Source organism: Mandrillus leucophaeus, unplaced genomic scaffold, assembly GCF_000951045.1.
Source record: "Mandrillus leucophaeus isolate KB7577 unplaced genomic scaffold, Mleu.le_1.0 Scaffold371, whole genome shotgun sequence".
NCBI classification, from domain to species: domain Eukaryota; kingdom Metazoa; phylum Chordata; class Mammalia; order Primates; family Cercopithecidae; genus Mandrillus; species Mandrillus leucophaeus.
The window spans coordinates 1616491-1631496 of record NW_012103932.1 but is presented as its reverse complement, the minus strand read 5'-3'; the positions used below and the strand labels follow the sequence as shown (position 1 = coordinate 1631496).

Sequence of the window (15006 nt, the reverse complement as noted above, 5' to 3'; positions counted from 1 at the left end):
CCCCTCCCCACCCCACCCCACCCGGGCTGGGGTAAAGGGGCTGCTCCCGGCTGGGGTCACCTCTGACCTGCTCCCGGGCTGGGGTAAAGGGGCTGCTCCGGGCTGGGGTCACCAATGACCTGCTCCCGGGCTGGGGTCACCTCTGACCTGCTCCTCCTCTTCTGGAGCTTTTGAACATCTCAAAAGCGACCCCGAGCCCAGCATCCGGGAATTTGCCACCAGCCAGCTCTCCTTCCTCCAGAAGGTGTCGGCCAGACCCAAGCAGTGACCTCCGGCCATCCTCCCCAACGGCCTTCCCCCGGCTGTGCCCACCTGGTCAGCCCTGCCCCATCTGCCCCCCAATAGAGCTTGGTTGCATAACGTTTTTCCATTTGAAAGAAAGATCTAGATTCAACAAAGCAGCTTGATGCGTGTCAGCTCCCTGCCCACCAGGGGCCCTTCTGCTGTGACCAAGCCAAGCCCCAGGAGACACTGGCAGGACTTGGGGACAAACTCAGGGTCAGGTCCCGGGGACAGAGACAAGCTGTGAAGTCCGTGAAGCGCCCTGCAGGTAGACGCCCGTCCACTCCTGGAGGCAGGGTCCCCTTGATTGGGGCCTGAGCCCAAGCCACAGCCTGCCGGGGTCCCAGGGTCCTGGGGGCTGGGCAGGCCCTCGAATCGAGGGCAGCTTCCACCCAGGGTAGCTGCTCAATCTTCAGTCTGTCTCCAGCTTGATGCGCCACAGTGGCTGGGGGCTGATGGTGGGACGGAGTTCCCTCAGTCGGGACCCCAATGTCTCCCTCCACCCCCATCAACATCCTTCTCAGTCCATTCAGGGTTAGCAGCAGAACCAGCCAGGCCCACCCTGGACACACTGTGGCCTGAGGCAGGAGTCTTGGCTCTCTGAGCCTCAGCTGTTCCATCTGTAAAATGGGCAGTAAGACCTTTCTCCCAAGACCCTTGGAGGGATGAGTCCAGAGGCAGGTACCTGGACTCCCAGAGAGCCACCAGGAAACCTACCTGCCCAACCTTCCACCTCGGCCTGGGTTTCCACCTGGCCTGGGTTTCCACCTGGCCTGGGGTCCACACAGCTCCTGGAGAGCCCCTCCCTGCAGGGCTCTGCCTGGGCTCTCATCCCACGCTGCCTCTGTCTGGGGATTCTGCCAGGCCAGCCACCATCCCACCCATGGGATGATCCAGACTGCACCCCCTTTCCCCTCCTGGCCAGTGCTGACCCCACTCCACACTCAGCTCAGGCGGTCCTTCCACATGGAGCATCTCCCCCACCTCCCAGCCTGGTACTCTGCACTGTGCCCCCCAGGCCCCTCCTCCACACCCCCTGTAACCCTGCCCCCCACCAAGGTGGAGCACCCCAAGGCCCCACCTCCATGCATCCTGTCTCCCAGGCCCCCAAGGTGGAGTATCCCAAGGCCCCGCCTCCATGCCCCCGCTCCCCGCCACCCCCCGAGGTGGAACACCCCTAGCTGTAACTGGGAGGCTTACCAGCCTGTCTTCCCCGCAACTCTCCTAGACTGTGAGCCTCCTGGGGCAGGGACAGGGCTACACAGGGCCAGCAGAGGTGACCCCAAAACTTGGCTGGTGGATTGAAAAAATACAGCAAACTTCACCCAACACGCATCGGATTTACTTGAGTTCCAAATGTGTTTGAGGAAAGGAGAGAGTAACCATCCGGGACAGCTGTTGCCCTTTCTCCACACAGGAGTTGGGGGAGCCAGGTCTGTGGCCCCCTTAGCCGTGTGTCAGTCTTGGAGGCAGGGCTGCTTGAGAAAGGGCTTTTGGGGTTTCCACATCTCCCCATCTTATCCACTGACCTCCTCCAGACCTGCCCCAATTGCTTCTTGCTGGAACCTCCTGGGGCCCCAGGACAGAGACCACTCCTAGGCTCTCCAAACCCTGGGGCCAGCCCCAGGCCCACCTTCCTCCCAGCGGGGACCATGCCCGCCGTGCACCCTGGCCTAGGGTGGGGCCAGCCCCAGGCCCACCTTCCTCCCAGCGGGGACCATGCCCGCCGTGCACCCTGGCCTAGGGTGGGGCCAGCCACCAACACAGACACAGCACCCAGGAACACACGAGCATCCAGTCCACGCCCTCCAGCAGGCCCCGGTCCAGGCCTCTCACATCCAGCCCCAGGTGCCCAGGAGGAACCCTCCCTCCCCGGGCTGACGGATGGAGCCTTCCTCCACCTGAGCCACCACCTGCACCCTTCTCTGCGCCTCGGAGCCTGAAATGTGGACACCTGGTTGGGGCAAGACAGGGACCAACCCGCCGGACACAGGCCCTGAGAAACTGCCAAATGAATCCCAGCCCATCCTGCAGAGGACAATGCTGGTGACCCACCTCACCTTCTAATGTCACAGTCCCGAGAACCGTCAACACGGCCACCCCGCCCAAAGCAGGGCTCCCGCCTGGGTTTCAAGACAAGGCAGGCCGGCCCCTGGGTCGGGGTGCAGGGACCCAGAGCGGCCACCAGAGGGCAGCGTAGGAGCACGCGGGAGCCCCATTCTGGGCAGCGGCCCAGCATCCCGACAGTGGCCTCCGGAGCCCTCCGAGGGCCCCCAGGCCACCGGCCCGCCCCGCCTGACGCCTCAGCCCACTCCACACACACACGGCCACGCCACGGCTCCTGATTTATTGCCTTCGAGTGTCCAGAACACCTGACTGCCCTGGGGTCTAATAATTTAAGGTGCCGAGAACAGGTCAGGGCAAGGGTCGCAGAAGACGGGCTGGGGGGGCCCAGTGGTTACAAAATGTACCCCCGCCCTGCAACAAACAGGCCAGAGGAGACCGGCCTGGGCTGGTGTGGGAGGGGGCGGGCGGGGGTCCAGGGAAGAGGGCGCCTGACCCACCTCGGAAAGACAGAGCCACGGCCAGCGCTGCCAGAGGGAGCGGTAGAGACAGGAGAAGGCCCAGAGGCCACACAGGCCAGGGGCCTCCTCGGACACAAGTGCGCGGAGGCGTCGGGGAGGAAAAGGCGATGTGGGGCCAGCCAAGGCCTGGAGCCCCTGCTGGGCTGGGCAGAGCAGGGCAGAGCAGGGCTGGGCAGGGCCACCAGGCCCGGTCAACGTCCTGAGCTACATGACACAGCAGCGGGTCTTGTGCGTGTGTGGGTCTTTGAACCGCAGCCTCTGTTTGGGCCGGTATTTCTCCAGATAGGTGAGCTGCTTGCTGTTGATGGCTCCACGGCGCTTCCTGGGAAGAGGGGGACAGGGACAGGGTTCATCCAAGGCCCTGGCTCGGCCACCTCACCTGTCCCAGGGAGCTGGAAGCTGAGAGTGCAGTGAGCTGGAGTAAGGCCTTGTGGCTGGCCAAGCCCCTCCCATCCCAGGGCCTTGCCACGGCTGCTCCCAGAGTCACAGTCACCCTTTCCTGGCCTCCTGCAGCTTACCCCTGCTTGCCTTCCAAACTCACCAAAGCGCCACCTCCTCCAGGCTGACTCTGGGCTCCCTACGGCCCCCAGGCTTCCCCAGATGGGTAGGACCCACCCCAAGGCCATGAGCAGGCAACAAGGGTGGTGTCTGGGCACCTCTACCATCCAGGAAGGGGGGGCCTGTGAGTAAGGGAGGGGCTGAGCCCAGAATTCCAGCCCAGCTACACGACCTTCACTTACAGCAGGGACCTCGGTTGCGTGCTCACCCTGTCCCCACCATCCCTGCCACCTGGTCCTTATAGCGGGGACCTGGGCTGTGTGCGCACCCTGTCCCTGCCACCTGGTCCTTACAGCGGGGACCTGGGCTATGTGCTCACCCTGTCCCTGCCACCTGGTCCTTGACCACAGGTACCTGGGCTGGGGTGGACAGGAAGACTTCCTGGAGGAGAGGATGCTGCAGCCACACCTGAGAGACCCTGAGGTGACAGGCGTCCGGGGCCTGGGGCTGCCCACCCAGCGCCTCTGGAGACTCATCCATCCTCACCCGCCATGGCCTCAGGCGTGCCCACGGGCTGGCCCTGGCCAAGGAAGTGGGAGCGGAAGTAGCGCAAGGAGTCTCTGCCCAGCAAGGCTGCAGGCACCCCGTGTGGCTCCAACATGCTCGCTTCCTCTGCCCAGCCACCGGCAGGCTGGGGAAGGCGCAGCCCTCAGCCAGGCCTCCGCGTAGGGCCCCCACCCACAGACACGCAACAGGGGCAAGAAACACCCATGCTGTTCTGGGCCTGGCCATTTCTGCAGCACCGCCCAACCTGTCCTGACCAGCGCAGCTTCAGGTGCAGGGAGCCACACAGCAAAAACCACAAGGGAGAGACAAGCCCTGGCTCGGTGAGACGTGGGGTCAGGAGAGGCCCCAGGGAACGTGCTCACCTGTGTGCACCCGCATGTGTGAAAATGCATGTCATGTATGAGTGCACACGTGTGTACGTGCCTGAGTGCATCCATGTGTGTCTACGTGTGCACCCACTTGTCTGTATGTGCCTGTGTTCACACACCTGCCTGTACGTGTGTGCCTGCGTATGTCTGGATCTGTGTGTGCACACGTGTACTTATGTGTGTGCCTGCATGACCCCCATGCGTGTCTGTGTGTGAGCGTGCACATGCCAGGGCCCCCAAGGAGACCTGAGCACCTGCAGGCCATGCTCCCACACAGACCTACAGGGCAGGCCACGCTCCCACACAGACCCACAGGGCAGGCCACGCTCCCACACAGACCCACAAGGCAGGCCACGCTCTTGCACGGACCCGCAGGGCTGGCCAGCCAGTATGGCCGGGAACAAGCCTACCTCTGGGAGGAAGAGATGGCCTCGCTAGCCAAGCCTGTCCAAGTAGCACGGGTGTGTGGCACTCATGGGCACGCACATGGTGGGCTGGGCAGGGGCAGGCTTCAGGTGCCGCATCCGTTCCTCCAGAGTTGGCCCTGCTGTCCCGGCCAGACTCCCCCAGGACCCCCTGGGCAGTGGGCAGATGGCAGCCTTCCCCAGGGAGGCCACCAAGTGACAGGGATGGGGCAGGCCAGCTGGACTGGAAGCCTCCAAGGAGGGCGGGGAGGGGCTGAGCTGGAGAGCTCAGGGTTGAGGGGAAGGGGTGGTGAGCAGCTGGACTCAGAGCAGCTCTGAGACACTAGCCCAGTGTGAGCGTCCCTAGGGGTGGACACGGTGTGGTATGGGGTTTCAGGCTCTTGTTTTTCACGGAGGGACTGAACCGGCTGGCTGAGGGTCCTTCCACCCCCGTCAGGATGGTTGGGAAGGAAGGAGCTCCGTCTGTGGAGGGCGGGCAGGACGGCATGGCGAGTGGCCTCGCTGTGTCCCTGCGTGGCTACATGGTCCCTCAGGGGCCGCTGTCCCCACCCATTAGAAACACCTCGGGTTTCCCCGTTTCTGCAGCAAGTCCCAGCTTGTGCTGAGCGACGCAGCCTCAGGGCAACAGAACCACACAGTCAACACCAACACCCTTCGTGGGCAGCCAGATCTCCCCTCCCCCAGCGCTCACAGCCCACCCGCCACCTCGGCCACTCACTGGCGGATGAACTGGATGGCGTCCTCGTACTTCATCCCACTCTCGATGAGGGCCAGCGCCACAAGGACTGGAGCCCTGGGGGCAAACAGAAGGGCCGGGGTCTTCGGAGCCTGCGCACCCCTGTCCCCTTGGCAGGGCACCTGCTGAAGACGCAGGGCACGGGGGCCCTAGGGGTCCAGACTCCCTGCTGCCTGAAGCTCCCCCATGGAGGCCACAGCCTCAGAGCCCAGCCTGAGCACTGGGTCCAAATCCTGGCTTCCTCCTAGGCAACCTCTCTGCGATCTGCTGGGGGAGGGTTAAATAAGGGCTCCCGGGTGAAGTGCTAAGAGCTGGATCCGTGCCTGCTATCAACCCTGCTCGCCTAGGCTTCCCTCTGCGGATGGGGTTGTCCCACTGGTCATTTCGTCTGATCCCAGCTGCCATTCTTCCTCCCGTTCTCCCAGCAGGGGTCTGAGGCCCCAGCTGTGTGGGGCTGGATCTTTGTGTCTGGAGAGGGGGACGACAGCCCTTTCCCGAACAAGATGTCGGGATGGTTACAACCACAGCAGGAAGAAGTTGGGTTAGACTTTGGGAAGCACTTCCTCTCTGTGATGCCGGGAGAGGACCAGTCTGGGAGCCCCAGTACTTGGGGCACGGGCCTCCTGGGAAGGTCGCATGGACGTGTGTTCAAGACCCACATCCAAAAGCGAGGCTATCAGACCACGAGATGCCCAACCACCTGACACGGCGAGCTCCACCCTGCCCCAACACTCACCGGCCCAGGCCCGCCACGCAGTGCACAGCCACGCAGCTGCCGGGGGCCTCACAGAACTTGGCCTTCACCAGGCTCAGCCAGTCTTCCACTACCTTGCCGGGCGGGGGCGCCCCGTCATCAAACGGCCAGTCCTGCGGAGGGAAGCGACGTGAGGACCCCCAGCTGCGGGAGAGTGGAGAGGTGGCCCTGGGGCTCAGGTGAGAACAGGGAGCTCTGAGAGGCAGAGGGTCCCAGGAGCCCGCTAGGGTGGGGGCAGCAGATCCAGAGGGCACACAGGAGGTGTACAGTTTGGCCATGGGCACCCCATGGTGGGTGCTTTAGACTCCTCATCATTCCCTGTACACTGCAGCTGTCCCCTCCTCCAGGAAGCCTTCCTAGACCACCCCACCCCTTTCTGACTGGAGCCTCGTCCAGAGTCACACAAATCCAATCCCCACACCTGTCAGCCCGAGCTCCGGTTCTGGGGTCACAATCCCTCACGCCTGTGTGCCGGCGGCAGCCTGACAGGTTTTGGGTCGGCTGGTGCAAGAGGTCTAGTCCCCTGTGGTGGCATGCAAAGACGGCTGGCACGTGCCACACACAGCCCAGGTGCCAGGAAGGACTGAAGACAGGGTTATGGGGCGAGACAGGGCCCATGTTTCCAAGGGCACTCGAAACAGGCGGTTCCACTGGGACCCCGGCCCATTGTTCCTGGGGGTTAATTTGGTCTTAGAAGATGACCTGTGCTTCCCACTGCCCCGTTCCCCAGCGCCCTGGATCGGTGGGCAAGTGAGTCTTCCCAGGGGAGGGCCCGGGCCAGAGCGCTGTGGTGGGAATGGACACGTTTCAGTCTTGGGAAAGAGAGTTCGTGCAGGGCCGCGGGACTGTGCCAGGCCTGGGGCTGTCTGGTGCCAGGGAGAGCCCGCTGGGCCCACTGAGCAGACACACAGCCTTTGGGGGCATCTCACCCCTCCCCAGCCTCCAGGCAGGGCAACTCCTAGAGACAAGTGGTCTGCACGGCTACTTACGTCTGACCCCAATCCCTCCCGCTGCTGTGGAAGAGGAAGGAGGGTGTGGGTGCACCCCACGCGAGAAGCGGGGACACGCCTTCACCTCCCATTCTTCCAAGCAGCCCCGCTTTGAGCTGAGGAACCCAAGGCTCGGAGTGACCTGCAGTGTCACAAGGCTGGGGAGGGCAGAGGCGGGACGCAGCCCAAGGCCTATCTGACCCCAAAGCGCCAGCACTGCCACCACTCCAAACCGCCAAGCTGAGGTTATGAAACAGCAACCACAGCCAAAAGCAGAGTCCTGGGATGAAAAGCAGTGACTGAGGGGTCACTCAAGCTCCGCACTGAGGAGACAGGCCCGGATGCAGCTGGGCGGGCCTGCACCAGGGGCAGTCGTCTACCAGGCCGGGGGTGGACCCCCCTGCCCTGGGGCCGGCTCTGGGCCTGCCGCTGCTGTGGCCCACCCCCCAAGGATACGGCAGCAGAACCGCCCCACACCCCGCCCAGACCTGGGTCCCCAGGGCCAAAGGAGCCAAGGAAACTGCCCAAGGGTCCTCCCCAGGAACCTGCTGCCTGGCAACAGGGCCGCAGCCACCCGGGCAGAGACTGAGATGGACCCAAGACAGGACAGAAGGAGGGTCTGAGACAGGCGGAGGAGCCCAACCCCCACCTTGGCCCATGCACCAAGCATGTGCCAGCCACCCCTGCCTGGCGAGCCAGGCTGGCCCGATCTAGAGACAGAAAGATGGGGTACACAAGGGTGAATTTCTTGAGGTCACAAGGCCCAACATCCTGGCCTTCCCTTGATGTACCCAGACACACACGTGGCCCAGGCACAAATATGTCCAGGGCTGCCACAGGAGGGGCACCAAACCCTCTGTGCAGGCCCAGAGCCCCCCGCCCCACCCTCCCCCGGTGGCAGCAGCGACGAGGGTCCCCGTGGCCAGGGTCCCCGTGGCGCGCGCCTCACCACAACTGTGATGCCGTCCTTCTCCAGCGGCGTTTTGTCATAGGTCACTTCACACACGCGCACCACGGTGGTGGCCCCGTACTTCTTCAGGTCCTGAGGGGGGAGGACGGAGGAGGCAAGGCTGGGCTGGGGCTGTAGTGCTCAGGGAGCAGGACCCACTCACCAGGGCTCCCAGGGCACAGCTGTGTCCCCCACCGTCACCCAGGACTTGGACATGTCCCTTCAGACCCTTCGGGGTGGAGCCCTGGCCCCTCAGACCTCTCGGGGTGGAATCCTGTCCCCTCAGTCCCCTGGGGCAGAGGCATGGTCCCTGAAGCCCCCAGGGAAGGGCATGTCACCCTCCAGCCAGGCAGACCCTGATGCAGTGAGGCCCACCAAGAGTGGACTTTGGGCTCCGCGACTGGTCAAGGTGGTGTCTGGGTGTGAAAGAGCCTGTCCCAGGTCCCTTGGGCCACCCAGCAAAGGCAAAGGTGTCCCCACCTACATTCATGGTCACCGGCAGCTGGGACCACAGCTCCCCAGCACACCACTCCCTCCTCTGGGGTGCTCAGGACCCCACATCTACCAGCAAGGACATTTCTTCCAGAAAAGCTACTGGGTCCCCGCAGCAGGAACTGGACCCCCCAGTCCACATGTGAGCCCCTGCATCTAAGCAGCGACCCCAGCTGAGCCGCAGGGATGGGTCCAGTCCAGGGGGACTTTGGGGTCTAAGAGGGGCGGGCGTCAACTGGGGCACCTCAGAGCAGGGAGGGTGGGCACCACTCAGATGGCGGCCAGGAGGAAGCTGGGCCCTGCACGCCACCAGGGAAGCCCCACACGACCAGGGAAAAGGTCGTGGGAGTTCACAGCCAGGCCGATATTTATACCCCCACTGCAGGGGATCCACTTCACGGGGGTCACGTGTGAGGGCTGTTCCCACCCCACCTGCTCTCACAGCTATTTTGGGAGGGGTGAGGAATCAGCTGCTGGGTCTTGCTGGTCACAGGACGGGTACCTAGAACACAGAGAGGCCAATACCCAACTATCTGAGAATGCAGGGAGCAGGCGGGGTGCTGGGCTCTCTGGCCGTGGGGTACCTCAGAGGCCCTCTGCACCCTCAGCAGAGGGAATGGCCACCCAGCCTAGGACTCAGCCCTGGCCCTGGTCACAGGTTGAGCCCTTCCTGATCCTGGTCACACACTGAGCCCTGATCCTGGTCACATCCTGAGCCTTGACAGTCACACACCTGTGAGCCTTCATCCTGGTCACATGCTGAGCCCCAACCCTGGTGACATACTGAGCCCTGATCCTGGTCACATACTGAGCCTTGATCTTGGTCGCACACTGAGCCCTGATCCTGGACTAAGCCTTAACCCTGGTCACAGGCTGAGCCCTCCCTAACCCTGCTGACCTACTAAGCTCTAATCCTGGTCACACACTGAGCCCTGATCCCGGACACGCACTGAGCCTCGATCCTGGTCACATACTGAGCCCTGATCCCAGACACACACCAAACCCTGACCCTGGTCACACATGAGCACTGATCCTGGTCAAACACTAAGCCCCAACCTTGGTCACATACTGAGTGCTGATCCTGGACACACACAGAATCCCAACCTTGGTCACACACTGAGACCTGACCTTGGTTACAGGCTTAACCCTGATCCCAGTCATATTCTGAGGACTGACCCTGGCCACTCATCATGATGTTCTCGCCAATCTTTCTTATACATCCTGCTGTTATCTCAAGGGTCTCAGCTGTGAGAGGGACAGCCATCTTCTGTAGGGCACCTGGCTCAGTGTCCAGGGTCCAGGCTCCCTGATGGCAGGGTGCCCAATGCGTCCTGCTGCTCTACAGTTCTCAATACCCTCTCATGCCCAAATCCCTGTTTCATTATGACAAGACCATGATGGCTTATCTCATGTCACAGGGGAAAGGACTCAGTCATAAATGACCCTGCACACAGCTGCAGCCTCTGACACAGCTGGCACAGTCAGAGGCTGTCAACGGCCCCATACACCGCTGCAGACTCTGCAAATGGCCCCAGGCCTGCAAACAGCAGGGCGCTCTGCAGAGACCAGGCTCCTCTAGGAGGCCACGCAGGTCTCTCCAGACTCCACTCCCAAATAGCTTCTGTAAATGCATCTGGTCCCATCTGCCAGGGTTGCCAGTGGCAGGCATCTCTGCTGGCTCTCCAGGGCACAGCGGTCCCTCCCTCCTGTGGCCAGTGCTGACCTTTGCTCAGTCCCTCCTCACATAGAGATCTGGGCCCTGAAGCCCCCTGTCCAGCCTCGTCTAACCTGAGGTCTCACCCAGAGCCCAGCAGCGTGTGGAAGCCTGGGCTAGCCATGGAGCCGCCCTGCATACTTGTCCCCCGTCTGCCTGTTTCCCCATTAAGCAGCCACTTCTCATACCAGGGCACCTCCTGCCCGCTCAGCCTAAGCACAGAGGTCAAAAGGACAGCAAAGGGCTGGGGAGGGCCTCAGCCCAGGCCACGGCTGAGCACGTAGAGCCTGGCCCATGTATCCCCCCGCCTCACCCCCTGCCTCTATCCACATGGCATGGAGTCCCTCCTATCACATGCCAGCCCCCTGCAGGCCTCCCAGGGGACCCAGTTGATCCCCCGACACCCTCACCCCTGACCCCCAGGATACCCCCATGTCTCTCCTCCAGGATCCTGCAACGGGGACTGGGCTTTGCTTCAAGGCTGTGAGCCCTGTCTGGCCAGCGGGGGCTGGGGACCCCTCTCGGGAGGCCTCAGGCAGCTCAGCCGGGCTTACCAGATACCTGGGCCCCCTGCCTACCACACCTCCGTCTCCACTCACCTCGATGAAGGTGCTGAGCGTGGCGTTGGTGGGGTTGTGGGTGATGAGGAAGCGCATGTGTTTGTAGCTCACCTCCACCGGGGCCGGGCGGTTCATCCGAGCCATGGCGCCTCCCAACAGGCCCGGCAGGGCAGAAGGGGCTGCACAGAAGGCTGGGGACACGTCCTGAGAAGTCCCCACGTACCCCCCAAAAATGAGGAGAACAAGATCCCTGTGCTTGTCCAAGAAAAGCGAGATTTAAAAACCCACCCCCATACCCCGCACAAATATTGTGCAAATACTTAGGTGTGGGGGAGGAAGCTGCCCAGTGTTTGGATAATTAAAAAAGAAAACCCAAGTCTTAAAAAAGAAAAGAGAAAAAACAGCCCCCTCCCCGCCCAAAGTAAAGCGGGCAACGCCAAACTCCTGTCTCTCACAGCTGGATAGTCATAAAGAGGCAAAAAATAAAAAGAACAACCAAAAAAAGCTCAGCAAAGAAAACTTAAAAGCCCAAAGAGAATCCGGCCGCCAAGCAGTGTCCAGAGCTGGACCCCACGCTGGGGGCGCCCTCTCCACATCGGTGGCTGGGCAGACAGCCCCCTTCACTCAGAGGTGGGCCCCAAGCCCCCAAGGGCCAAAGGAAGAATGAACTTCAACTGAACCAACTCCAGCAGCCTTGGGCCAGGGGTCACGGGCAGCGGCCGTGGGGACAGCGGCCTCTGACGTGCGGGGCCTCTGTCACGTTACCCCATCGGGGTACGGTGAGTCCTGGAGGGGGGCAGGGGGCTCAGGCGGTAGAGCTGGCCCCAGGCTGGGCAGCAGAGGCCATCGGCAGGCGAGGGCAATGGTGAGAGCCAGCAGCGTGGGGACTCCTCAGCAGCAGGCACGGCGAGCCTCGGTACAGCAGTGCTCAGGGCTGGGCCCCGTGGCCCACTCCATGAACCCCAGGCGGGTCCGCAGCACACAGCATCTGGGGGGAAGATGAAGAAAATGAATAGAAAGGGGTCACAGGGGGCCGTACCTCCCACGAGGGGTTCATGCCTGCCCTGAGCCCGCAGTCACAGGCGACACCTCTCCCAGAGCGCTCCTCCTGACCATGCTGAGTGAATGACCCTCTTAGGTCTGTTTCCTTATGTGGGAGCACGAGGAAGCACGGCTCCTGCCAGGACTGACCCAGCGCCTGAAGGCCATAGGGCAGCCACCACACAGCCAGCAGGGCATGACGGAGGACAGAGGGGGACAGGGATTTCAGGGACACACACACCCCCGAGGACATGATGAACCCAGCACACAGACAATGGGTCCCTCTGTGGGGACACAGGCCGAGTTCCCCTAAGAAGCCTGAGCCTGGCCCCTGCCCACCTGCCGTGATCTGTGGAAACCCCACGCCAGGACAGCTGCCCTCTCCTCTTCCGATTCTTGGCTACTGCGAACATCTGAGCCCAGGTCTCTCTGGGTGGCCCATCCTCAGGGCACGGGGCCCAGGCACTCAAGCTGCCAGTACAGGGAGGTGAGGGGCCTGGCCCACACGCAGCCGTGGGCCACCCTAATTGCCTCTTGCTTTCTGCAGAGTCTCCTGCCTGTCAGTAGCCCCCTGCCCACCAGTGTCCCCCCGCCACTGTGTCTCCGCTGCTCACACAGGGCTCAGCCAGGCTCAGGGGATAAACAGGCCAGCTCTGCCCCTCCAGGAGCTCGCGGAGGCGGGGACAGACCACACCAACAGGCCAGCCATCAGGCACACATGCCAAGGTGGTGACAGCACAGGTGGCCAGGAGTGGCTTCACACCGTAACAGGGCCCTGAAGAGGGAGGGTGCAGGTGGGCCACAGTAACCTGAAGCACCTCCACGCCTGCCTCTCTCCCTCTCTGGGTCTCACAACCCCAAAGCTCCCAGGCAAGGGGGTTCCAGGAGCACGCAGCCTCCTTCCCTCTCTACGGAAAGGCTGGCAGACCTTGTACAAGGTGCCAGCCTCTTTGTTACCCCATTAGCACAAGGGGCCACACAAGTGACCCAAGCTCCCTCCGGCTGTGACCCAGCTGTTAGCAGACCCTCCAGCCCCCTAGACTCAACCCAAGCCCAGCCCTGTCACTACTGTCTACCACCCAAGGAAAGGCACTTCAGGGTCCCTTGTCCAGCAGAGCTCTCCATTCCCCAACCCACCCCCTCTCACCTGTGCCCCTGCCCCAGCCCCAGCACCCCCTTCCCTGCTGCCCACCAGGCAGGCTAGGCCCTTGGAGTCTCAGCCCAGGCGCAGGGAGGGCTTGAGGCCTGGGCCCCTGGACTCGGAGGGTGGCTGCATGGGACCGTGGGCTCCTCCTTGCTTGCCCTCCACACCCTGGGTGGCAGCCAGTGCTCACGGGCTCCGAGCAAGCGCCACACCTCAGGATCTGTCCACTGTGTGGTTCTGGGAAGGTTAAAACAGATGGTGGGTGCAGTGGCTCATGCCTGTAATCCCAGCACTTTGGGAGGCTGAGGCAGGCAGACGACCTGAGGTCGGGAGTTCGAGACCAGCCTGACCAACGTGGAGAAACCCCATCTCTACTAAAAACAAAAATAAAAAAAATTAGCCAGGCGTGGTGGTGCATGCCTGTAATCCCAGCTACTCAGGAGGCTGAGGCAGGAGAATCGCTTGAACCCAGGAGGCAGAGGTTGCAGTGAGCCGAGATGCCCTCTAGCCTGGGCAACAAGAGCAAAACCCCGCCTCAAAAAAAAAAAAAAAAAAGAACGGATGGTGGGGTGGGACCTCCAGCAGGAGGTAAAGGTGGAGACAAGGATCCTGCCCCTGGTCCCGCCAGCCCCCACCCTGCCCAGCTGGAGGGAGCACAGGCTCTGAGTGTGGGTGAGGGAAGCCACCGCGTGCTAACAGCACACAAACACCTGGGTCCCTCCTGGGACGGCAGGATGTCCCTGTGCGGGGGAGCCGAGTTCATGTTTACAGAAAGGAAGGAGGAAAAGCGCTGGAGAAGCCACAGCATTGGGCCTCTCCCTGAGGGGCTGACCAACCCCTCACGCCCACAGCTGCCAAGGACCTAGGAAGACCCCACAGGCAACAGCACGTGGCCTGGCCCTGCTGCCTAGTGGAGGCCCTGGACAGGTCCTCAGGGCTGCAGGCTGCTGCGAGGGAGGAGGCTCTGAACCACCTCAGGGGTCACAACCCAGGCTAGAACAGGGTCAGGGGTCCAGGGAGAGGCTAGACAAGGCTGGGCTGGGGTCTTGCCACATACCCCACTTGTCTCTGCACCCTGGAGCCCCTACCCCTGCCCCAGGTGAGAGCAAAGCAATGACGCCCTGGCACCACTATGTGGCTCTGCCCTGCCTGGTGGCTGTCCCCCAAGGGAGAACACCCCTCCCTAACTGCACGCCCCCACTGAGGTCACCAGGTAGGGCCCTGAGAGCAAGGGTTAAGGATCCCCAGGGATGGGCACTGAGAACTCCCTGAAGCCAAAGCCTCAGGCTTCCCATCTGCGAAATGGGGACAGGTTGCCCCTGCCTCCGTGTGTTGTGAGTCGCTACCACCCCCACCAAGCTCGTGGCCCACAGCACAGGGACCCACTGGCAGCCACGGCCCCTCCTTCCCTCCTGCTACCAAGCCCTGCAGCACCCTTCCTGAGATCCGGCTCAGCCTCCTCGCGCCAGCAGGCCCAGAGCCCTCAGCGATTTCTCAAGACCCTTAAAGGAAGAGTCCATCCTTGTCCCTGTTGGCCAGACGAGGAAACAAGCCAGGGAGAGGGGAGGACGCCACACCAGGCGTCCAGTTAAGTATGTTCTCTCTGCCTCAAGTCTAGGAGGCAGGAACAACACGGAGCCCCCTGTACAGAAGAGGAAATCGAGGTTCAGGGAGGCTACCACCCTCCTTCCCGATGGCACAGCGGGTTAAGAAGTTTGAATCCAGCCCCCTTCACAGAGGGCCCCCCTGTGATACTGGGGAAGGAGTCTGGAGGCCCGGGGCTCAGTGGGTCTCAGAAGTAAGGCTGTGCTGCGGTCAGGGCTGAGGTGGGCGCTCCGGGGAGTCCCGGGGGACCAGTCGCGGGTGGGGTCGTGGTAAGGGGCGCGGCCCCCTCCCTGGACG

The 15006-nt window shown here is 62.6% G+C and overlaps 2 protein-coding genes across 2 annotated transcripts in view; one reads left to right on the top strand and one right to left on the bottom strand.

The window, feature by feature from the left end:
* Positions 1 to 395, top strand: part of MROH5 (maestro heat-like repeat family member 5) — a 70493-nt gene extending 70098 nt beyond the window's left edge. Inside the window, exon 30 of the mRNA XM_011990155.1 lies at positions 168 to 395. Within this exon, the coding sequence (XP_011845545.1) occupies positions 168 to 268 (101 nt within the window). The 3' untranslated portion in view covers positions 269 to 395. The remainder of the gene's footprint in view (positions 1 to 167) is intronic.
* A 1207-nt stretch (positions 396 to 1602) lies between these two features.
* The window catches only part of PTP4A3 (protein tyrosine phosphatase type IVA, member 3), a 23942-nt gene continuing 10538 nt past the window's right edge, over positions 1603 to 15006 (bottom strand). Inside the window, exons 2-7 of the mRNA XM_011990154.1 lie at positions 10959 to 11907; positions 8154 to 8246; positions 6198 to 6328; positions 5444 to 5518; positions 1983 to 3189; positions 1603 to 1915 (exon numbers count right to left, since the gene is read on the bottom strand). Of these exons, the coding sequence (XP_011845544.1) occupies positions 3072 to 3189; positions 5444 to 5518; positions 6198 to 6328; positions 8154 to 8246; positions 10959 to 11063 (522 nt within the window). The 5' untranslated portion in view covers positions 11064 to 11907 and the 3' untranslated portion in view covers positions 1603 to 1915; positions 1983 to 3071. The remainder of the gene's footprint in view (positions 1916 to 1982; positions 3190 to 5443; positions 5519 to 6197; positions 6329 to 8153; positions 8247 to 10958; positions 11908 to 15006) is intronic.